The sequence below is a fragment of the Schistocerca gregaria genome, chromosome 5 (assembly GCF_023897955.1).
Source record: "Schistocerca gregaria isolate iqSchGreg1 chromosome 5, iqSchGreg1.2, whole genome shotgun sequence".
NCBI lineage: Eukaryota > Metazoa > Arthropoda > Insecta > Orthoptera > Acrididae > Schistocerca > Schistocerca gregaria.
Window position 1 is genome coordinate 195,577,543 of NC_064924.1, and position 24,689 is coordinate 195,602,231.

At 41.6% G+C, this 24,689-nt stretch overlaps 1 protein-coding gene across 1 annotated transcript; it reads left to right on the forward strand.

The window, feature by feature from the left end:
• The first annotated feature begins 614 nt into the window (after window positions 1-614).
• LOC126272228 (chondroitin proteoglycan 2-like) lies at window positions 615-7,200 on the forward strand. The gene is made up of 3 exons (XM_049974928.1): window positions 615-660; window positions 2,984-3,063; window positions 5,975-7,200. The coding sequence occupies exons 1-3, from the start codon at window positions 654-656 to the stop codon at window positions 6,989-6,991; spliced, it is 1,104 nt and encodes a 367-aa protein (XP_049830885.1). The 5' UTR covers window positions 615-653; the 3' UTR covers window positions 6,992-7,200.
• Window positions 7,201-24,689: the final 17,489 nt, after the last annotated feature.

Genomic DNA, 24,689 nt, shown 5'->3' on the forward strand with positions numbered 1-24,689 from the left:
TACAAGCTCTTAGTGTGTTTCTGTGGTGCGTACTCCACCTGTTGAGCGTCTGACAGAGTTGGATGACTGGCATGCATTTGTCAGGCGTTGGGGTGAGCCAGTACCAAAACATTTTCCGTTGTCTCAGATGCGTTTTGGTCGTGAGTACCATATAGCGCGATTTTCTCACAGTGAGGCCTAAATACCATTCCACCATTCACATTCGGAACTGCTTCTCCTATATCAAGAGACAGCGACTCAGTGTGTGTAAGCGATCTTGGCTACGAAGGCTAGAAGAAACGCAGTTGGCTACCGCAATAGTAGTTTAATGTGTAGTAGTGCCACTCATACGCAGTTTCTGCGAATAGCGATTTGTATCTCATCTACATCTCATCCGATACATTTCCTGGGCAATCACTTTGGCAGAGTGTTTAATGACCACCATCGGTATATTACATATGTTCTCAGGTGATGAAATAGCAATTGTCAGCATCAGATAAGTAACTAATGCATCGGGAGTACTGTGATATGCATAATGGTATATTTGTTTCTTATCGGAGGAGCTGCTGTTCGGGTAGTTTCGTTTGACGCGGGAAGACGGCCCTTGTGAGAGTATTTAAGCGGGCCGAATGTAAGTCTGAGGCACCTTTTGCGGAAAGTAACGGACTGGCATCATGAGAGGTAAGAGCAACTTGCCGTGATATTTGCATCTTTGTAACTTTTCATACATTTTCTCTTTGGCTAGAAAATCTACATTGTACTTTTAAACTAAGCTGTTCGAACAGAGTTGTTTCTAAAATGTTCTCTTCTGTACTGTTTATTGCGGTTTCTCCAAGCTAAACATTCTCAGATATGTAACAAGTAAGGGAATTGACCACTATTTGGAAATACATAAAGTGCAATGCCAAAGTCTGTAAAACAACAGCTTAAAGCAGTTCGGAACAGAACCGACCGAGATAGGTTCTGGGAACTCTTAAGGATATACACAACTGCCCATTAAAATTGCTACACCACGAAAATGACGTGCTACAGACGCGAAATTTAAGTGACAGGAAAAAAATGCTGTGATACGCAAATGATTAGCTTTTCAGAGTATTCACACAAGGTTGGCGCCGGTGGCAACCTCTACAAAGTGCTGACATGAGGAAAGTTTCCTACCGATTTCACATACACGAACAGCAGTTGACGGGCGTTGCCTGGTGAAACGTTGTTGTGATGCCTCGTGTAAGGAGCAGAAATGCGTACCACCACGTCTCCCACTTTGATAAAGGTCGGATTGTATCTTATCGCGATTGCGGTTTATAGTAGCTCTACATTGCTGATCGCGTTGGTCGAGATCCAATGACTGTTAGCAGACTATGGAACGGTGGCTTCAGTTGGGTAATACGGAACGCCGTGCTAGATCCCAACGGCCTCGTATCACTAGCAGTCGAGATGACAAGAATCTTATCCGCATGGCTGTAATGGATGGTGCAGCCACGTCTCGATCCCTGAGTCAACAGATGGGGACGTTTGCAAGACAACAACCATCTGCACGAACAGTTCGACGACGTTTGTAGCAGCATGGGCTATCAGCTCGGAGACCATGGCTGCGGTTACCCTCGACGATGCATCACAGACAGGAGCGCCTGCGATGCTGTACTCAACGACGAACCTGGGTGCCCGAATGGCAAAACGTCATTTTTCGGATGAATCCAGGTTCTGTTTACAGCATCATGATGGTCGCATACGTGTTTGGCGATATCGCGGTGAACGCAAATTGGATGCGTGTATTCGTCATCGCCATACTGGCGTATCACCCGGCGTGGTGGTATGGGGTGCCATTGGTTACACGTCCCGGTCACCTCTTGTTCGCATTGATGGCACTTTAAACAGTGTATGTTACATTCCAGATGTGTTACGATCCGTGGCTCTACCCTTCATTCGATCCCTACGAAACCATACATTTCAGCAGGATAATGCACGACCGCATGTTGCAGGTCCTGCACGGGCCTTTCTGGATACAGAAAATGTTCGACTGTTGCCCTGGCCAGCACATTCTCTCACCAATTGAAAAGTCTGGTAAATGGTGGCCGAGCAACTGGCTCGTAACAATTTTCCAGTCACTATTCTTGATGAACTGTGGTATCGCGTTAAAGCTGCATTGGCAGCTATACCTGTTTGACTCAATGCCCAGGCGTATCAAGGCCGTTATTACGGCCATAGGTGGTTGTTCTGGGTCCTGATTTCTCAGGATCTATGCACCCAAATTGCGTGAAAATGTAATCACATGTCAGTTCTAGTATAGTATATAGGTCCAATGAATGCCCGTTATCATCTGCATTTGTTCTTTGTCTATCAATTTTAATGGCCAGTAGTGTACGTATTGAATCAGAAACGCCTTAATAGAAACGCAGTACATACGAAATAAATGCATTCTGTTGCCTGAGCAGCAGGTACTGAAATTAACTTTAGAGATAAACTAAAGGTCTGTCGGGACACACTCTATTCCACTCAAGCGTCAACTTTAGGTTACAATATCTCCGGATGTAATTAACATTTTACAATGCAACAAACGGCACTGATTACGTATTTGTTTATATGTTCAGATGTGCTCACAAACCTAACGTCTTTCCATTTAAAAAGACGTTGGTTTGTGTTAAAAAAACACACTTCCGTGCATTTTTGTATGGTTTGTATTAAAGAATTACACTAGCCCCTCTCCTCACGTTCGGTCTGTGGAACCGGTTCGTCAGTATTTGAAGTGGTTTACGAAATATATCCAGCGGTAACGTTAGGTGACTCATCCTGTACATTATCCCACATAGAAGAATCTGAGATGCATAGTGAAGCTTCAAACAGTAATCGCTGTAATTCCTTTGCTTTACTGGAAATGAATGCTTAGGGCAAACCGACGAGTAGACGCATTAAATTTCAGCTTCATTTTGGAAAAATCGTTTGTATCTTTGTATTACCAATCTCCTCGTGTGAAAAGTTGTGTGTTGTACTGTGCGTTGTCTTCCAGGATCGCCACTACTTGTGACTGTCGCACTGGCTGCCTTGGTTGGAAGTAGCTGCGCAGCTTCCATCCGAAAGGTGACTGTGGTAAGTGCATGATAACCACTTTGCAGAGTATGTAGCGTTTGCTGAGTCTAAAACCCAATAGCTCTATTAATGTTTTCAGTGCCTAATGTACATGGGTGTTCAACTTCACGATTTACAGTTTACTTAGTTCAATATAACAGAGAGCCATTTATTAGTGTGATTGTTCTGTTGAAATTCTTATCTCTCCAAGTAATACGTATGTAGGTGAATAGTGGCGAAGATGAAATAATCCTGCTTTGTATTTCTTTACTCGAATCTCCTCAGTCCAAGTGTTCTACGAATATAGCTATTAATTACAAAAACAGGTCAAAATATTGAATTCTGTTTAAGGTTAAGTCTCATCTACAAACATATTTTACCAATGTAATGTAAAACGTTTATCAGCTATATTCAGTCGTTAATGCCTGTACTATCTATATGACTGGTAACACTGTACGAAGCATAGAATTAATGTGACAGGATTATTGTATAAAGCAGAATAAAGGCTTTTGATGTCACAGGTGTCTTGTATGGCCTCTGTATGAAGAAAAATTTTCTCTGTTTCTTGTTAAGCGCGGAAATAGAAAGGTCTAGGTCTTGTATGATTTACAGGAGGCCTCTGATGAAGTCATTTACACTCGTTTACATCAATTAGTGTGAAATAAGGTGTAAAACGTCTTCCATTTAGGCTGCAATTACTATTAATCACGGATGTAAGGAGTCTGGCCCTTGCAAATTTTGAAGGTATCAGGGTAAAATACAGGGAGCGACAGGCAGTTTACAACACGTACAGAAACCAAACGACAATTGTAAGAGTCGAGGAACATGAAAGGTAAGCAGTGATTGGAGAAGGGACTGAGACAGTTACGTAGCCTATCCCCGGTGTTATAAAATCTGCACAAGCAAGGACAAGATTTAGAGTAACAATTAAAGTTCAGGAAGATGAAATCACAAGTTTGAGGTTTTTCGATAACTTAATTCTATCAGAGACAGCAAATAATTTGGAAGAGCAGCTGAATGGGATGGAGAGTGTCTTGAAACGAAGAGAGTCGAATTAAATCAGGTGATATTGTGGAATTAGATTGCGAAACGAGACTCTTGCAGTAGTATATAAGATGAGATCTACCATCAGGGCAGATAAATAACTCGTGATGGTCGAAGTAGACAATATAGGCGATGGCAAGAATAATGTTTCTGAAGAAGAGAAATTAGTTAACATCGAACATAGATTTGTGTGTTAAGAAGTCTTTTCAGAAGTTACTTGCCTAGAGTGTAGCGACGTATGGAAGTGAAACGTGGAAGATAAACAGTTTATACAAGAAGAGAACATAGGTTTTCAATCAGTATGGTGCTGCAGAAGAATGCTGAAGACTAGATTGGCAGATCTTGTAAATAACGAGGAATTACTGTATATAATTGTGGAGTTCAAGTAGTTGTGGCACAATGTGACTAAAAGAAGAGACCATCTGATAAGGCACATTATGAGTCGTAAGGAGATCACTAATATAATATTCGAGGAAAGTGTGGGACGTAAAAATTGTAGAGGAGGAAGGCCAACAGACGAATATAGTAAGACTAGATTGTAATAGCTACTCACAGATGCAGAGGCTAGCACAGGATACAGTAGCAAGGAGATCTGCATCACATCTGTCGTCAGCCAGAAGATCAGAACAAATGACAGTAAAACCACCCCCAATTACAGGGGAAGAATCGTCTGACTTTTAAAAAAGTGATCTGTCTTCGCTCAGGCGCCAGCCATTATTTTGAGAAGGTCAAGTTCACAGGCTGTTCCTCAGACGTTTTCGCTGAAGCAAGTTAGGTCCTGTTTCTTGATGGTCTCCTCTATCGACCTGCAACAAAAAATCTTTGGCTATTGAAGTGCACGTTTAGCGTTCTACCACTGGCCAGATACACTCAAATATCGAAACACAACGAAAAGTAAAAGATACAGTAGTAAAGGTGCGATAGTTGGTCGAACTAAAAATGTACTGTGACAAATACAATGAGAAGCTCCAGGTGAGGAGAGAAATGTATGAAATATGTAGCCCACAAAACTCTAATAGCTGAAGAATCTTTTTGAGTACTTGACATACCATTTATAGACAAATAACTTCCAAGAAATCACATTAAAACTAGGTTTATAATTGTACAATGTGAATCAGAACTCCTCCGACTAAATTTTGGCAATTGGTCAGGAACATTTTTTGTCTTTAGGTACAATCGACTCTCGACCTACAATCGATCATTGAAAAGTAATAGTTTAATTGTGATTCATTTGGATTAATATCACATCTACATTTATTGCCGTAAAAATATCTTCACAGCAGATACTTGTATTATGAAATCACTAAAGTTTCCAAAACAAACACCGTTTCATGCAAGCGCCTGTGCACAGATGTTGTTACCATAGCTAAATCGTTGTGCCGCTCTTCTATCGCATTCAGTAAATCCCTGCAAGATATTCATATCTGACAATTCTCTGCCCGGAAACATATCCGTATAGCTGTCTACCACTGTTAAATACCAGCTAACGCTACCCTAAAGACAATACCAAGACATTACCATGTAGTACAATGCATACATGGGGGCGATGAGTAAAGTGCATATTACTATTGTCAACAGCTTGTTAGCTGGGTGAATGGAACAAGTTTGTTTCCATACAACACACAATGCTTACTGTCGACAACTACTCTATGGTGCACAAATTTTCAGTGCAGTAGACATACAGAGATAAAAGGATTAAAAATTCAATTGAATTGCAATTACTCTGTCAACTAGACCGCCAAATAACTTTCTAAATAGCTCTTAACGTACCATATTCCTGAACAAGCTCCGAAATATTGTCGATGGGGTTCGGTTTAACCACATGTTTTGTATATCACTGTAATCAGTGATAATGGGAGAATACCAACATGTAAGGAATTTTTTTCAGGTTAGTGCAACTTGCCAGGGAGCGTCCGGGCCATTTCCGAACCCGGACAGCTGCTCAAGTTTCCTTCAGTGCGAGCCGTCAGGTGTCGCAACGGTCATCCCGTGCCCAGCAAACCTCGAGTTCAATCCAAAGCTGAGGGTGTGTGACTACCCAGAGAGAGCAGGTTGCTCCTCATCCTCGTCTCCTCCTGCTGATGACGATAATGGTTCTGGTGGGGGATCAGATGACAATGGAGGCGCTTCTCCAGCTCCACCTTCTGACGACGCCCCCACCTGTCCACCGTGGAATCCTGATGACGTCACCCAGCTCCCCAATCCGAATGACTGCAGCAGCTTCTACAAGTGTGACGAGAACGGCGTTGCCTGGGTCATTGAATGCCCAGCTGGTCTCGAATACAATGCAGAGCTGAGAGTGTGTGATTATCCAGAAAATGCTGGTTGCTCAAGCAACCCGTCGGAAGATACGCCTTCTGAGGGGGATGAAGATGACGAAAATTCTAATGGAGGTAATGAGGTAAGCCCGAATCCACCAGCTGGAGATGCTCCTACATGTCCAGAGTGGAATCCAAACGACGTCACTCAGTTGCCCAATCCAAGTGACTGCAGTAGCTTCTACAAATGTGACGAGAATGGTGTGGCTTGGCTCATACCGTGCCCGGATGGACTAGAGTACAACGCGGAGCTGAGAGTGTGTGATTACCCGGAGAGTGCCGGTTGCTCTTCGTCAGCTACACCAAGTAACCCATCTGGCGACGATCCCTCTGACGACGATCAGGAGAATGGTAACGCTGACTCTGGTAACGGCGAAAGCACGCAGCAACCAGCTGGGGATGCTCCCACATGTCCACCTTGGGATCCAGAAGACGTCACCCAGCTGCCTAACCCCAGTGACTGCAACAGCTTCTACAAGTGCGACGAGAACGGCGTGGCCTGGTTGATCCCGTGCCCGGAGGGCCTGCAGTACAACGCCGAGCTTAGGGTGTGCGACTTCCCTGCAGATGCCGGATGTTCTGTCTAACGTGCTGACCACTATATTCAGAAACTACGTGTTACATCATCGGATGTGCAGTCATCAAATATTTGCTACAAGATGTGATCAAAAAGAGGTTATTTGTATTACTTGTGTTGTCCTATTATAACTATTGAGGTGTATGGCGTGATTTGTTAATACTGCAATGGCTTACATCTGATTCTTGCATGAAATAAAATTACAGTGATGTAGACGTATTAATCTTTAATACCAATTACCCTGTCGCTTTGTGTGTTTAATCAAAATCACTATGGAGAAACGGAATTACGCGTGTGTAGCTACGCTTTTCTGGAACGACTTCGATTGAAGTATTGGTTCAAGATGTGCTGGAGCACATTGCTTCCAAACGTTTGTAAATTACTAATGTAAACGTTTTCTTTGTTTGTACTGACGAATTGACTGGAGCAGTTAAAACTTGTTGTTACCCTCAGTTATTCATTTTGTTCCCTTTTTAACATTTGGCTTACTTCGTTATACCAGCGCTTCATGTATGATAGAACCTACGCTAGAATATCTTGGAGTCGTAAGTGAATTACAGTCTTTGAGAGAGAGGAAATCAGTAAAATATTGTGCCTTCGTACGACTATGGGATTGGTTAGAGCTGGAGTCGAATGTGGGCCAATCAATGCAATAGTTCTCCTAGGTCGCTTTGAAAATTATCTTGCAACTATGTGTGCAGCGTAGAGCAACGAGACTTAAGTTTTACCATTCACGCCGGAAGTTTTTGTCATAAGTGTTGAATTTTAGAATACGTTTGTTGGTATTCAGCTAAAAATTCGGTAAAATCAGGGAATTATCTGCTCATTACATTTAGTTGTTTTATTTCACTGCTATTACCTATCACAATATCGTTATTCAGGAGGCGTAGGAAGGAACAGAACCTCTGTCCCTCCAATAACTTAAATGTAAATATTAATCAATAAATATATTTCATCCAAAAATGACGATACGTCACGTCCTCGTGCCGAAATTGTTCTTATTTGGTTTGATGAACATTCTAGAGAATTAGAGTGAATGATTTCGCCACACAGATCACAAGACACAAATCCCGTTGAACAAGTATGGGACTTAATCAAGAGGTCAGTTTGCGGAAAAAATCCTGCAGACACAATACTTTCAGAATTATGGACGGCTATAGAGGCAGCTTGGCTCAACATTTCTGTTTGGGACATCCTAGGGCTTGCTGAGTCCACGTCACGTTGAGCTGATAGGCTACGCCGGACAAAAGGAGCTCCGACAAGATATTAGGAGATATCCCAGGACTTTCATCACATCAGTGTATTATACTACATTTACAAATTAACTCTATTTGCAATAATACAGTAAAAACACAAACACAATTTACATTCGCACATAATAATGAAAATAGCAATTTCAATTTAAGGAAAGGTACGTTTTAATTATTAGCTCTAGCTGCAAAATACGCGAGAGAAAACACTGGAAGAGGGAGGGAAGGGGAACGAAATATCACATAGTAAATGAACGTAAGGCGAGAGAACGTGCCATGCCTTGAGGAAAGGAGAAACACTCGCCACTTGGAGAAGATAGGATCATGGAAAGACATGTCGTGAGAATTACGTGACATTTCGTTATGAGGGTGACAGAAATAGGAGCTTTCACTTGTTAGAAGCAACAAGACATTCAACCGTGTGCGGAGAGGACATTATCTTGTTCTAGAAGCGGACAGCGATATCAGCAAAGGATTTTGGAAATATTTTAGTGTTATAGGGGCGCAGCTAGCCTACTAAATGAGTCGGAACTCCTGCTTCGATTGTGATAGAATGATTGATATTTTATCTCTGATGTGATGTATTGGGGTGATTGCGCACTGATGAACTCATAAAGTAGGTATAGAGTTCGTTGTTTACGTTACTATGGCCGCAACCAGCAACAGATGTATGAAGCACTGACATGGTCATATAGTTGAAAATCGCAGATATAGCATTCGTGTTCATTTTACTCGTCCTGTTTTCTCACTAATGTATCCCGACAGATTGTGTCCCAATATTTACATAGAACGACTGACTGCACAAGTTTACGTTCCGCATCCGGTACATATACATTCTGGAATATTTTAACGGCATAGAGGCAAGCGGTAGTCTTCTGGCAAATGGCAACATAACTTTCTGCCATTTAACATGATCACTCTAAGTTCTTCAGTATTTTATGTAGGGATATATGATCACCGGAGAGACGAGCAGAATAGGAGGCCATTGTTCTGGTAGTTCTGAACTTACTATTTTTTCAAGGGGTACGAAGATTACTTGTGACTTTTGTGCATTTACTTTGTGACCTAGTTTACTGATCTATTACAAGCAAAATTGAAAGAATGTGACTTTGTTGGACCTGACTTAAAAATTGTGTTCGACGCTGTTTTCAATGAAAAGTGACTGCAACTGAGAGGAATGCTTGCCTATGATTCAAGGAGTTCGTAATATCCAAATAGACAGAAATTACAATTATTTTGTACACAGTAAGCTGGAAAACAGAACCTTAGGTCGTATCTAGGCTGTTTAATGAGCCTTAAAATTCACCTACTGAAAAGTCTCTTGGTTTTCTGCTGTACACCTTACAGTGATATCAGCGTGGGACTAGGTGAGCGCTTTCACCGAGACACCAAAGTTGTGAAGAGCCGGTATCGGGACTGTTAGAATGACAATACGGTAAAACCCTACAAACGGCACAACCAACTCATAAAATGTAGGAACAACTATCTGTAGTGTATGTTAGTAGGAGAATACAGGAAGCAAATAAGAGTGGCTGTACACTATATAATAATTACACAGTTGTATTATTTTCATACTGTACAAAAATCTTTGTTCATATAGAGAAATTAAACTACATTTAATTCCGACTACTTGTTACTTCGAAAAATGTCTAGTCTATATCGACGTCACGTTTTGACAAGACTTTACGTGAGAGGAAAAGACACTGGGGTTAGATATATGTTCAGTAACCAACAACCATGCCACTTAGCTGTAACCTAACAAAGATTTTCTGTTGGTCTATGAACTGTTATATGTAAGTGATTCTTATCACCATCAGTGAACAAACAGACACTACTTCAAGAGTGGAAACAATTAAACAGTATTCATGTTGAAATCCAGATTGGGAAAAGTGAATCTTACAAATTCTCTCAGTGAAATGAACATTATTTCTGTGCTCAGTATAACATCCACAATATATATATATATATATATATATATATATATATATATATATATATATATATATATATATATATTACGAGTGGAATATGAACGTGTGGAGAATATTCATTCAATTATGTAATTATTTCTTAAAAGATGATAATTATGTAAAACACAGACAACATTTGTCTCACATTCTTTGTTAATCTATGTTATCCTTTTCTTTTGTTTTGTACCCTTTTGTCGTCTTCTTCTGACGTACATCGCCGACGCAAGACGTGAATCGATTTGAGGCCTGTTAAATGAAAAATATTTAATCTAAAATTATTGTACTTTTACGTTTTTTTGCTGGTAAAAACAAATAGAGCCAAATGCGTTAAAACTATTTACGAATCTTTATTGAAAATTCACTTCATCTTTTAATTATAACTTTGTATTAATTGTTTTATCATAGCTGCAAGAAGCGTAGCCATTGTTAGCTGCGATTATATAGCAACTTCGTCTGTACTTCTAGTTTGAAATAGCATGGGTTTGTGTTAAACTAATTTTCAAAACAGTTTAACAATTTTTTTATTGGTGGCATCAATTTAAATGATTTATTGGCCGCCATCTTAACTTTTATCACAGCGGCAAATTTAAATTACTTGAAACTGCAAACTTTCAATATTCCGATGTGTTAGGAATAAATGTGCACCGGTGGTACTGAACTCTATTTACAAAAGAAGAAATTAAACAGACTGCATTATCTAAGAACAGTGCTGATGGTATTTATTGTTGAACAAGATTTCATTGCTGATGTATGTGGCCAAAATTAAACTACGCATGAATCACGGAGAAAAATATTTCTGGTAGAATACGTCAGTGTTGTGTGCGGGTGGTATTCTGTGGTTCCCTTTCATGATCAATTTGCTAAGGACAATAAAATCCATAGAAGACAAAAAAAAAATTATAAAAGCTCTGATGTACGATTGTAATTTTAGTGATTTGAACACAGCTTACAGTCAACATTATTACACTCAGTCAGGTGGAATTCTTGTGCAATTTGAACAAAATAATTATCCGGGAAAAGTTGTAGTTTGAATAATGCATCATACATGTGTATAATATTGTCAGTATCATTTAAAAAATCAAATCAATGTGACTGTTAAAAAAAAAAGAAACAGAGTGAATTCAAAGCGCAGATGGATATTTATTGCACTTGTCGATGTTGATGACAAACCAAAACCGCAAAATCAGTAATCAAAAAAGTGACATCAATCAGTAGCACCATCTCTCTGTCAGGGACATCACTATGACAATATAGAGAATCTTACGTTACATTTAGAGCAATAAAAGGAGGTCTGTATCTTTTGAAATTCATTTTAGCCAGTATATCTTTGAGATCGTTTGGCTGCCTCATCTTTAGATATTTGCCTTGAAGTGACTGACCTTCGTCACCACTCACCAGACAAGGACATAAAAATGCCGTGAACAACAAAAAGTCGTTGTCCCACTAAGAGAAAGTGTCGGCCTGTGTAATAATATTGTTAACACGTATTGTAATATGATTTGAAATGTGAGTTAGGAGTGTAATTTACTATAAAATGATCAGGAGGGGCAATGAACAGAATACAGATAAACTGGTAAAAGGTACCTCATATGAATGGTGAACGAGCAAAACGAAGAAGGGTAGACTTGAGAAGTGTACTGAGAATTTTCTCCGTTTACGTGCCTCAACAATACAGAGAACCATATCGTACATCCAACAACAGTTAAGGAGTATTTATGGAGATGCCGGATGAACGTGTGGTTCCAGAAGAGGAGCAGCAGCCATTTCAGTAGTTACCCAGTAACAGCTGTCAACATGATTAGCTGAGCTGGTTTTGTAACAACAGCCAACATGGTCGTGCTTGCTTGTACCGCGAACGGCTTTTCCCGACCGCATAATACTCTACTGTATGGTTAAATAATGATCAATCCTCTTAGGTAAAACCGATGGTGAAATTGTCCTACTTCTACGTCTCCAGACTGTGGATACTAAGTAAAGCATCGTCAGGAAATAAAATACTAGTGTTCTATCGGGCAGAAAGTGCAATGTTATATCGCTTACTAGTGTTAAGTAGGAGAATGAATATTTTTAAGGTAGTTATAATGGAAATTAGTTATGTATGGTGGTTGGAAGAACAGGACTTCTGGTAGAGTGAGTAGAATATTACGAATACAAAATCACATACGGGTAATGCCAGAGTAATTGTAATAATAAGAAAATAGGGATGTCGTTAAGCTAATGTGAACAGCATAGTGAACACAGTATCGTAGCTAAGATAGGTATGATGCCAGCATCCACTAAATTATTTAGAAATTAAATCGTCAACAGAATTCCTTGACATCAGCTGCGTTACGTAAAGAAGATACACTACCCATTGGTGACACATCGAAATTTGTCCCGGACCAGGACTTAAGCACGGATTTCCTACTTCTTGCAAGTGGTCGCCTTAACAACTTCCGCTATACCTACAAGCTCCCCTAACAGAACCAAACTTCCATATGTCACACTGTCTACATCCTGACGTCAAGGAGTTAAAATCTTACATAACTGATTTACCAATTCATATAGTACATCTACATCTACTTGGTTACTCTGCAATTCACACTTAAGTGCCTGGCAGACGGTTGATCGAACCATTTTCATATTAGTTCTCTACCATACCACTCTCGAATGGTGTGTGGGGAAAATGAACACATAAATACTTCCGTTCGAGCTCTGATTTCTCTTATTTTTTATGGTGATCACTTCTCCCTAAGTAGGTGAGTGTCAACAAAATATTTTCGCATTCTGAAGAGAAAGTTGGTGATTGAAATTTCGTAAATAGATCTCGCTGCAAAGAAAACCGCCTTTGTTCAGTGACTGCCACCCCAACTCGCGTATCATATGACACCCTCACCTCTATTGCGCGATAGCACGAAACGAGCTACCCACTTTTTCGATGTCCTCCGACGGTCCTACCAGGTAAGGATACCACACCGCGCAGCAATATTCCAGCAGAGGACGGACAAGTTTACTGTAGGGTATCTTTTTAGTGGGTTTGTCGTTTCTTCTAAGTGTTCTGCCAACATAGCGCAGTCTTTGTTTCGCCTTCCCCACACTATCTATGTGGTCTTTCCATTTTTAGTTGCTGTAATTGTAATTCCTAGGTACATAGTCGAATTGACAGCCCTTAGATTTGTGCGATTTATCGTACAGCCAAAATTTATCGGATTTCTTTTAGTACTCATGTGGATGACCTCGTTCTTTTCTTTATTTAGTGCCAACTGCCACTTTACGCACCATACAGAAATTCTCTCTAGATCATCTTGTAATTTGAACTGATTATCTGATGCTTTTACTAGACGGTAAATTACAGCGTCGTCTGCAGACAATCTAAGAGGGCTGCTCAGATTATCACCTAGATCATTTATGTAAATCAGGAACGGCAGAGAGCCTATGACACTACCTTGAGGACGCCACATACCACTTCGCTCTACTCGAATATTTACCGTGTCACTACGAACTGCGACCCCTCTGAGAGGAAATCACGAATCATGTCACACAACTGAGACGATACTCCATATGCACGAAATTTGATTAATAGTGGCTTGTGAGGAACGGTATCAAAAGCCTTCTGGAAATCCAGGAATATGGAATTGATCTGCGATCCCAAGTCGACAGCACTCATTACTTCATGGGAATAAAAAGCTAGCTCTGTTGCACAAGAACGATATTTTCTGAATCCGTTTTGGTTATGTATCAATAAGTCATTTTCTTCAAGGTGATTCATAATGTTCGAGTACAGTATATGCTCCAAAATCCTACTGCAAATTGAGGTCAGTGGTATGAGTGTGTTATTCAGTGGGTTACTCCTATTTCCTTTCTTGAATACTGGTGGGGCCTGTGCTACTTTCCAGTCTTTAGGAACAGACCTTTTGCCAAGTGAGCGGTTGTATATGATTGCTAAGAAAGGCGCTATTGTGTCTGAAACTCTGAAAGGAACCTGATTGGTATACTATATGGTCGGAAGACTTGCCTTTCTTAAGTGATTTGAGTTGTTCCGCAACACCTAATATATCAACTTTTATATATCTCACGCTAACAGCTGTTTTGGTTTCGAATTCTGGAACATTTACTTCGTCTTCTTTCGTGAAGGAATTACGGAAAACTGTATTTAGTAACTCCGCTTTAGTGGCACCTTCATCAGTAACATTTCCATCGCTATCGTGCAGTGATGGTATTGACTGTTTCTTGCCACTAGTGTACTTTACGTACGATCAGAATCTCTTTGGGTTTTCTACGGTATTTTGAGACAATGTTTCACTGTGGGACCTATTAAAAGCATCTGGCTTTGACGTCGGCACTAAATTTCTTGCTTCCGTAAAATTTAGCCGGTCCTGGGGATTTTGAGTTCTTCTGAATTTGGCATACTTTTTTCGTTGCTTTTGCAACAATGTTCTGTCGTGTATTGTGTGCCATGGTGGATCAGTCCCGTCTCTTATTAACCTATGCGGTATGAATCTATCTATTGCTGTCGATACTGTATCTCTGGATTTTAGCCATTTCTGGTCTACACTTACATAATTAGCTTGGATGGCATCATGATAATTTTTATGTACTGTTTTAAATAGATTTATTTTGCTTTTATTTTTATTGGTTTAGAGCCTCGCTATAATGACTTGTGTTCACTAATCCTTGTACCCGTCATAACGCAATTAGAACAGGATTATTTGTGGCTAAGAGGTCAAATTTGATTGCACAACCATTTACAATTCGTGTGGGCTCATGAACTAATTGTTCAAAGTTATTGTCAGGAAAGCATTTAGTACAATTTCGGAAGATGTTTTCTGTCTAACACCGGCTTTGAACATGTATTTTCGTCAACAAATCAAGATGTTTGCATACAGGTGTTCAAACTATAAAAACATAAAATTCAGTAAAAGTCCAGTAGTCCACTGTAGCTGCAGTCGATTAAATGACGTGTGAGTTTGCAACAGCTCACCAGTCCCAGCTGCAGTCACTGGAAGGACCACAACACGTCAGCACCAGCTGAGATCGCCCAGCGCCTCCCAGCAGAATAGGAGCAAGCGGAAGAGTAAGTACCCCTGCTTAACAACATTGCATCTGTACCTGTCACATCTATGTCTGTAGTTGCTGTTATTATTATCGCACGTAATCGTTCTTCTTCTTCTTCTGTTTTGCTCAGCAATACAAACGGGAGATGCAGTGGCGCTGAAGCTGCGGCAGTGGCAGCGAGTTAGGGCGCTTGGGATCTGTAGCGGCAGTATGTTGGAGCAGGGCAACAATCTGCTGTTGCCGGTGCTGCTCACCAATTCGTGGATGAAGCGATCCAACAGCAGACCACGGATGTATCTGTCTATTAGTCGCGAAAGTGCACTAGAGGCTTTCAATTTCTTCAACCACAACCTACTGAACAACATCAGCATTGCACGGGGAGTCTCAAACAGCTTGGTGCAGGTCTATTCCGGACTCCAACATAGACATGATCCATTGACCTGCTGGACATTCCAGTTGGAAAAGCTGACATTTTATATTCAATAAAGTGACCTTCAGGTCGTTTTTGAACATGCCCAATAGTGTCCGGTTGTCAAAGGACACTTCTGATAGAGAGTTTCGAAACATACACGACATATCCTACAAAAATGGCCATCAGTCATATTTATCGGGCTATCCTCACAAAGGTAAGAAGGAAAGACAACTCAACGGATAGCACCCTAATCGATGCCGGTAGCCGGAAGGCCGCAGGTATCACTTATAATACAATTCGGTATTTCTTCTTATTTCCGAAAATATCGGCAGACGTTGAGGTCCAGAAATGTTGAACCGGCTATCTTCATTCCCAGAAACGTTGACACAAACAACAGATACAGTGAACATGCCCCTTGTTCCAAATATAATGCAAGCGGGATGCACTGCAACAACTGCAATGATTGCGCCATGCGATACATCCGACAAACAGGCAGAAACTTTAGCACCAGATGTAAAGACCATCTTGGGGTTTCTAGCTCAAAATACGCCTGGAGTACACACTTCCCTGAAAAGAGGCACTGCGTCGCCGATCTCTCTAATAACTTAAGAATTTTACATCGAGAAACCAAGGACTACACTTTTAGCAAGCTGGAGGAGGTCAAAATTATAATATCCATTAGTCGTTTTCTACATCAAACCCTGAACGGAAAAACGGAGTTCAGACAGCGTAAGCTTTTGGCATATCTCGACCGCTTAAGTTGGTTGACATAATACTTTCTTTACCTAGGCCCCCTTAGTTCCTCCTCTACCTCTCGTTATTCCTCTCCACCCCTCCCAACCTCACCTCCCCACTTCCTGCGCATCCTCTTTATTATCTTAGACTTTCCACGTCTTCCTTTCAAGTATGTCTTAAAATTTTTACAAATTTTCTTATGTTTTATCTATTCGTAATAAGTATCAAAATTCACTACAGTCTAGGATCCTTTTAATTGTCAAAGTGAGGAATTTTTACGATACAATAATTTTTAAAATTTTAATGTTCTTAAAAGTTTTATCTGTTCTTAATAAGTATCAAAATTCACTACAGTCTAGGATCCTTTTAAATGTCAAAGTGAGGAATTAAGTAAAACATTTTTACGATACAATATTTTTTAAATTTTAATGTTCTTAAAATTTTTAGAGTTTTTAAGGTTTATTCAGTCGACCCTGCCGACAGATCTGTTTTGTTGCCGTAATATATGCAAATGATGTTCCTCTTTTATACCCTAGCCTTAGCATAAATTATGGGCTTTATTACGTCAGCTGTCACTATCATATTTTTATACTACAGATTGTTTTTCGAGAAGTTTCTGTACATTACATCCCAATATTTCTTGTTATCGTTGACCATTGAGCCGAAAGACCATCAATTATCCGGTCGACGCCGCGCATTGTCAGCCTACGCGCGAGCTGACAACAGGCAAGCTGTTTACTTTCCTGTCGGCACTTTCACAGAGCATGGGGCCACGCCCCCTGTTTTCGATTCCGTATAGATCGGAGAAGCGATAAGTGCGGTTTCTAGGTTTGTTATTCCGTCAATAGCTACTGACTACGATTTTTCCAGGTAGGCCATCCCTCCATTTTGTGGCATCCATTTCTTGGTTTTTCATTCTGGCCCAAAACAGATCTTAATAATTTTTATTCATTTTCTCCTTACCAATGATCTCTATGGTATGATTTGTGTAGCACTCATCCACTACATCGGAAACCAGCTGTTTTGTCTTATGATCTGCAGCTTTTTGGTGGTTTTTTGTTTCCCACGGACAAGGAATGTTAAGTAAAAAGTTTCCAACATTTTCCGCTATAATGTTTTAGTCATGTGAGTACTAAAATTTTAATAGTCTCGTGTAATAGTTTTTTAAAAAACTTAAAATCTGACAGTAATCTACCATGCCAGTGCATGTCTCAGTGTTGTTATTCCGTCTGGATTTATTGCTACACAAATGTTCGCCTTAAGATTTGGCTTTTAGTTTCACGAAACCGTTAGTGATCCAATGATAAAAGGAAAAATACAGCTGAAACGGTTTATTAATTCCCAGGATTACTACTCATAGCTGTAGTTGCCATACCTACAAGATGTCTGCAAAATATCACTATCAGCTGCGAAATGCACCTTCAAGCCACCCCACTGGATCACCAGTATTTGGTGAAAACTATTATTTTTACAATCTTCCATTGTCATTTCTTTCCAGACCTTGTGTAGGAATCTAAGCACACAATCCTCAGTCGCAAACTTACAGGTAATACAGTTAAATGGTTCAAATGGTTCTGAGCACTATGAGACTTAACATCTGAGGTCATCAGTCCCCTAGAACTTAGAACTACTTAAACCTAACTAACCTAAGGACATCACACACATCCATGCCCGAGGCAGGATTCGCGGCCACTCTGGCTGGCGTAATTCAGTTATTAAAGCCGTTATTAAAGTCCTCTCTGTCCAGCATAACATTTCTTGAATTGAACACACACACATACACACACACACACACACACACACACACGCACACGCACACAATACTACCTCCACAACAACAACTCAGCACAAAGTGAGCCTTTTCAATCAATTTCCAGATGGGGTGGGAGAGGGGAGGGACGATGGAGGGAGTGGGCATAGGAGAGGGGATGGATTGGGGTGTTGGGCGGATTTTCCCAGTCTGGAGGTCAGGGACATATTCGGAGGGAACCAACAGGAAAGCTTCTACCTGACGATACTGTGAGGGAAACCAAGGTCTGCAGGCTCATGCACGCCTGGGATGGGGTGGTCTGCAGGAAGGTATTTCACTGTTGCTGTACAAGGGAAGAGTGTCGTTAGGCCTTTCCAATCGTTCTGGGAAGTGCTCTTAAGGATACAGGGTACTTATGAATAGTGGAGGAATCGAATGACTTAATGACTTTATTAAATTCTATAGTCTTTCCTATTTACGTTTATACATACATTATAGTTCTTCAAATGAAAAATCACATATATATGCCAAATTTTAAAGTTACAGTAATGTATGCCGCCACACCCCCTTTATTTCTGTTAAAGAAACTAGTATTATTTGAAAAATGACTGTGGACTTTCTGTTTCCAGCCATTATACGTATGATACATTGTATATGTTGGTAACAGTGCAGGTTTCAAGTGTCTGTAAGTAATTAGCTTTGCTAGTATTTACTTTTTGTTTCGCTGAAGCAGTTTGTTCACGTGTTACTGAATGTTTGTTGCCGAAGTGCTGCATATATTTGTGGAAATACATATCCTTTAGTGTGCAGTAAATTCGAACTATGCCACGCATCAAGAAAATCAATAAAAGGAAATTCCGTGGTTACCAATTCACAAACAAAGCAAGCCACACTGTTCAAAGTAACCTATGTATCAGTTCTTCAGTAAAGAAACTCCCACATGGCACGCCTACTGGTTATTCAAATGTTTGTGTTAACAATGACGCTGTTTGTAGTGTATTTGTTGTTGTTGATGTGGGCAACTTATCTTCTTTGATAAAGAATGTGGCGAAATGTGAACTATGTTATGGCTGTCTGGAAATAACTGAACAACAAAGTAGCAGGAAGGATTTAGCAACAAAATTAGTCGTTCTGTGTAGATCATACACAAAATCTACGTCGAAAATTACTTCGAACGTCGTGCATAATTCATATGACGTGAATTTGAAGTTAGTGTATGCAATGTGTGCAATAGGAAAAGGAAGAAAGACTGCTCAACGTTTTGTAGTTTGATGGACCTCCCTCCTCCTCCCAGTAGGTTCAACAACTACATTAAAATACTTTTAGGTGCCTTGACGGTTGTATCTAAATATCTATAGAACGTGCAGCAGAAGAAACTGTAAATGTTAGTGGAATCAGGGACACTGCTGTTGCACTTCATGGGAAATGGCGACATTGAGGACGTCGTTCCTTGAATGATGTTGTGTTACTTCTCCCTAAAATGGAAAAGTTGTTGATGCTGAGTGCTTATCTAAGTACTGCCCTGCTTGCCATGGTAACACTGAAGGACATATTGAATATCAGTGGTCTAAGAATTATGATGGTTGCAGTGTACGTATGGAGTGTGATGGAGCTCTAGAAGTATTTCAGAGATCGGTGCCCGTTTATAACGTTAGATATACCAAGTGCCTAGGCGATGGGTACTTCAATTTATTGAAGCTCGAGGATTACGATGCGTATTTGTGTAATTGTGCTTATGGGACTATATACAGTTGAAGTTCACAGATAGGATTAGTTCCTTACGTACGTAATCGACGTAGCCATTGTATATGAATGAAGCTCCCCTTTGCCAAGCCTATAAAGGTATGTCGTAGGACAACTGTGGAATTACCAATTGTTTTTTTGGCTACAGGGTTCTTGGACTACGTTACTCTGACGGAAGGATTCAAGGTTTTCGTTTACATCTTGTGCGGCTTCATATTTATTTTTCCCGGTTGTGTTTAATAGTGCATTAAATCATTTGCTGGTTGTTCCTGTGTTTTTCATCCTCAAGGGACCACTTTGTGCTTTACAAATTTTAGGGTATGGGGAATCCTGACTCTAAAGACGAGGTGCGAGGTACACCCATTTTGCTCGAAGGTACGCTGCTTCCTGCTTTAGTGCACTACGAAAAATATTTTGGCAAGTAGTGTCATATCTGGGTGCAAGCCTTCGTTTTTCCTCTACCTTGACCATACTCACATTTCTTTGAGTGGTCGAATGCTCTTTCTGTGAAGCAAGTCCTATATGAGGAGGACTGCGGCTTCCTTGCTTGTCGCTGATGTATGTCCAATTTCAAAATGTGATGGGTGTTTTTCTTGTATGGGACGGGGGTTCAAACTGATGTTTCGTTGCCCATTGTATGTGCCATATGTTGTACCGTGACATAAAGCCATGTTATCGTATGTCAGGAGACTTGGCATGGAAATGAGGTATTTCTCTTCATTGGGACCACAAGTGATCCCTTTTTACATACACAAATAGCCAAAATAATGTGAACATCTGTACTTATTTGGGAATGGTTTATTAATAAGGGGTTGCACACCCATTTTCCAGTAGTAAAGCTGCGATTCTTCTTGGAATACTGGCATAAAACAATTGTGTAGTCTCCGGTGTATTGTTATGCCAGTTTTGGATCAGAATCTCTTCTAACTCCTGTTGTGACGAGGGAGGCGGAAATCTACTTCGGAGTCTGCACTCCAATACCGCCCACAAGGGTTCGATAATGTACAAGTCCGGGGGCTATGCTGGCCAGAGAAGATGCTGCAGTTGAGCTGCATGCTCCTGGTACCACAATTGTACAGTTCTGTCTGTGTGAATCGGTGCTTTATCGTCGTGAAATAAGGCATCATTGCTGGGATACAACATTTGAATAATGGGGTGCACCCGATCACATGAAGTGTTCACATAATCGTTGGCTGTAAAACGGCCTTTGAGAGTAATGATGGTACCGTCACACTTCCACACCCAAGCTTAAACGTTGGAAACAAGCTATCAAGATTGAAGGCTTCTTTTGGCGTTCTACAGAAGTAAACACGCCCCAATATCGGAAAATAAAGAAAACGTTAACTCGCTGGACCACATAACGTGTGTCCACAGATCAGCCGTCCAGGATTTATGCTCCTGGCATCATGTTTTACGCTCCTGTGCGTTGGTTGTCGTCACTAATAATTTCGGTATAGCTACTTGCTCTTGATATTTGATTTATGGAATTCTCGACGGACAGTGTCGATAGATACGGGGTCTCGAAAATGGAGTCCTGCAGTTGCTATAGCCGCCGTAGTTTTGTGTTGTTTTGACAGAATTCGTTATGGGGTACGACGTTCTCCGTCATTTAGTTTTGATTTGCGCCCACTATTTCGCTACACATTGATGTCTTTCTATATTTTGTGTTGACTGTCATGACTGCTGAAACAGCTGCTCTTGAAACATTCAATAAGTAGAAAATTCCTCGCAGATTAAAACTGTGTTGCGGACTGAGACTGCAACTCGGGACCTTTGCCTTTCGTGAGCAAGATAAAGGTTCTCAGGAGAGCTTCTGTAATGTTTGGAAAGTAGGAGACGAGGTACTGGCAGAAGTAAAGCTGTGAGGACGGTGCGTGAGTCAAGCTTGGTTTGCTGAGATGGTAGAGCTCCAGCTAATCAGTGATGCTGCAGCTAATCAGGCCCCCACATTCTGCCGTCTTTGGAATTCTGTTAATTCTTTCATGCTTTGCATTCTGAAAGCAAATACGAGGTGTTCAATACTCGTAAACCACCTCCACTGATGGCTAGTCCGTACTGAACATGCACAGTCCAGCGCAACACGAGCTTTACCTGCGTTGTTAACCGTCAAACACGACCATCCCATTACTACTACTGTTCACATTATTTTGCCTATCCCCTGTATGTACCACACCCGCGAATCAGAAATCGTATATAACAAAGACCTTGTGAGTGTGAATAGAACCGAAAGAGTTCTTGTAAATCTACATGAACTTACACCTCTAGTCACACTTCAAAAAATGTGACATTTTACCAATTGTGGTTGAATACTTTGCAGTATTAATGAGAACAGTAACATACGTAATCGTATGGTACAATTAGGTATATGGAAATCTAATTTATGTACAACGTATTTCAACATTATGCAAACCGATTGCGTTGGTGACTATGACATCACTTTTTTCTCTTGATGTTGTCCTGAAATTCAGGATTTTGCAGCTTCAAATAAATTGTTATGGCTTGAGAGTCATATATCAGACAGATTACTTATTTGTCCTTAATTTTAATATTCTCGGCTAACCATTGAACCATTTCTGCTAGCTTGAGGTGCCGGTGACCAAAAGGTTACGCGAAATGCCAAATACAATTCTTAACTCGAACTGCTATGGTCGACTTGCAGTAGTCAGCGTTGATCAATCTGCCGCAGGCCCAGAAACCGACGGAGCTTAGCCTTACAAGTGGAGAAGTGAGTGCACGTTTCAAACAATACTGAATTAAATATCCACATCCATTTTTGACAACATGAGTGTAGCAAGTAACTTTTGTCGACCTACATGCGCACTTGATAAACTTAGTTACATATCTTTACGGCAGGAAAATAAGTCGGAATATTCTAACAATCATTAAAACTACTCGACGACAAAAGTCCACTCCTTGGTCATAGGACTGTACGAACATTGTTATGCTTCCAAAATCTCTTTCAACTGTTTTCTTCTAACTTGCCGAAAAGACATTCCGATCAGCATCAACCAAGTCTATGCGGCCTTGATCAGATTGTTCGCCCGTTTCACTACGGCTGGACGAGACATTGCATTTGGTCCATATACCGGCAGTATTTCACGATGAATCTCTGTGGTATTTACACATTTTGCCCTCAAGAATCGCACTACCCCATGTGCAACTTGGGTTTAAGTTCCCATTTACAATGCTGTCGTGGCCGCGAATAGCTGCTCCTCAAAGTTAGACTTCTCTCCATGAATGTGGACTGAGCGGTCAGTCTAACCACCAGGCGCAGTAACTCCGTTGTAAGATTCTAGATGCCTATTACACAGCTCGGTAGTAGAACGGGATCTACACTCCTGGAAATGGAAAAAAGAACACATTGACACCGGTGTGTCAGACCCACCATACTTTCTACGGACACTGCGAGAGGGCTGTACAAGCAATGATCACACGCACGGCACAGCGGACACACCAGGAACCGCGGTGTTGGCCGTCGAATGGCGCTAGCTGCGCAGCATTTGTGCACCGCCGCCGTCAGTGTCAGCCAGTTTGCCGTGGCATAGGGAGCTCCATCGCAGTCTTTAACACTGGTAGCATGCCGCGACAGCGTGGACGTGAACCGTATGTGCAGTTGACAGACTTTGAGCGAGTACGTATAGTGGGCATGCGGGAGGCCGGGTGGACGTACCGCCGAATTGCTCAACACGTGGGGCGTGAGCTCTCCACAGTACATCGATGTTGTCGCCAGTGGTCGGAGGAAGGTGCACGTGCCCGTCGACCTGGGACCGGACCGCAGCGACGCACGGATGCACGCCAAGACCGTAGAATCCTACGCAGTGCCGTAGGGGACCGCACCGCCACTTCCTAGCAAATTAGGGACACTGTTGCTCCTAGGGTATCGGCGAGGACCATACGCAACCGTCTGCATGAAGCTGGGCTACGGTGCCGCACACCGTTAGCCCGTCTTCCACTCACGCCCCAACATCGTGCAGCCAGCCTCCAGTGGTGTCGCGACAGACGTGAATGGAGGGACGAATGGAGACGTGTCGTCTTCAGCGATGAGAGTCGCTTCTGCCTTGGTGCCAATGATGGTCGTATGCGTGTTTGGCGCCGTGCAGGTGAGCGCCACAATAAGGACTGCATACGACCGAGGCACACAGGGCCAACACCCGGCATCATGGTGTGGGGAGCGATCTCCTACACTGGCCGTACACCTCTGGTGATCGTCGGGGGGACACTGAATAGTGCACGGTACATCCAACCGTCATCGAACCCATCGTTCTACCATTCCTAGACCGGCAAGGGAACTTGCTGTTCCAACAGGACAATGCACGTCCGCATGTATCCCGTGCCACCCAACGTGCTCTAGAAGGAGTACGTCAACTACCCTGGCCGGCAAGATCTCCGGATCTGTCCCCCATTGAGCATGTTTGGGACTGGATGAAGCGTCGTCTCACGCGGTCTGCACGTCCAGCACGAACGCTGGTCCAACTGAGGCGCCAGGTGGAAATGGCATGGCAAGCCGTTCCACAGGACTACATCCAGCATCTCTACGATCGTCTCCATGGGAGAATAGCAGCCTGCATTGCTGCGAAAGGTGGATATACACTGTACTAGTGCCGACGTTGTGCATGCTCTGTTGCCTGTGTCTATGTGCCTGTGGTTGTGTCAGTGTGATCATGTGATGTATCTGACCCCAGGAATGTGTCAATAAAGTTTCCTCTTCCTGGGACAATGTATTCAAGGTGTTCTTATTTCAATTTCCAAGGGTGTATGTTTCACGTGAAACAGCACGTGGGTCAGATAATGCAGAACTTGGCATTGGTGACCAC

Bases quoted from the DNA above. Each gene is read 5' to 3' on its own strand.
- LOC126272228 (XM_049974928.1), top strand. The intron at 3,064-5,974 runs GTAAGTGCATGA...AATTTTTTTCAG, and splicing joins CCATCCGAAAGGTGACTGTG to GTTAGTGCAACTTGCCAGGG.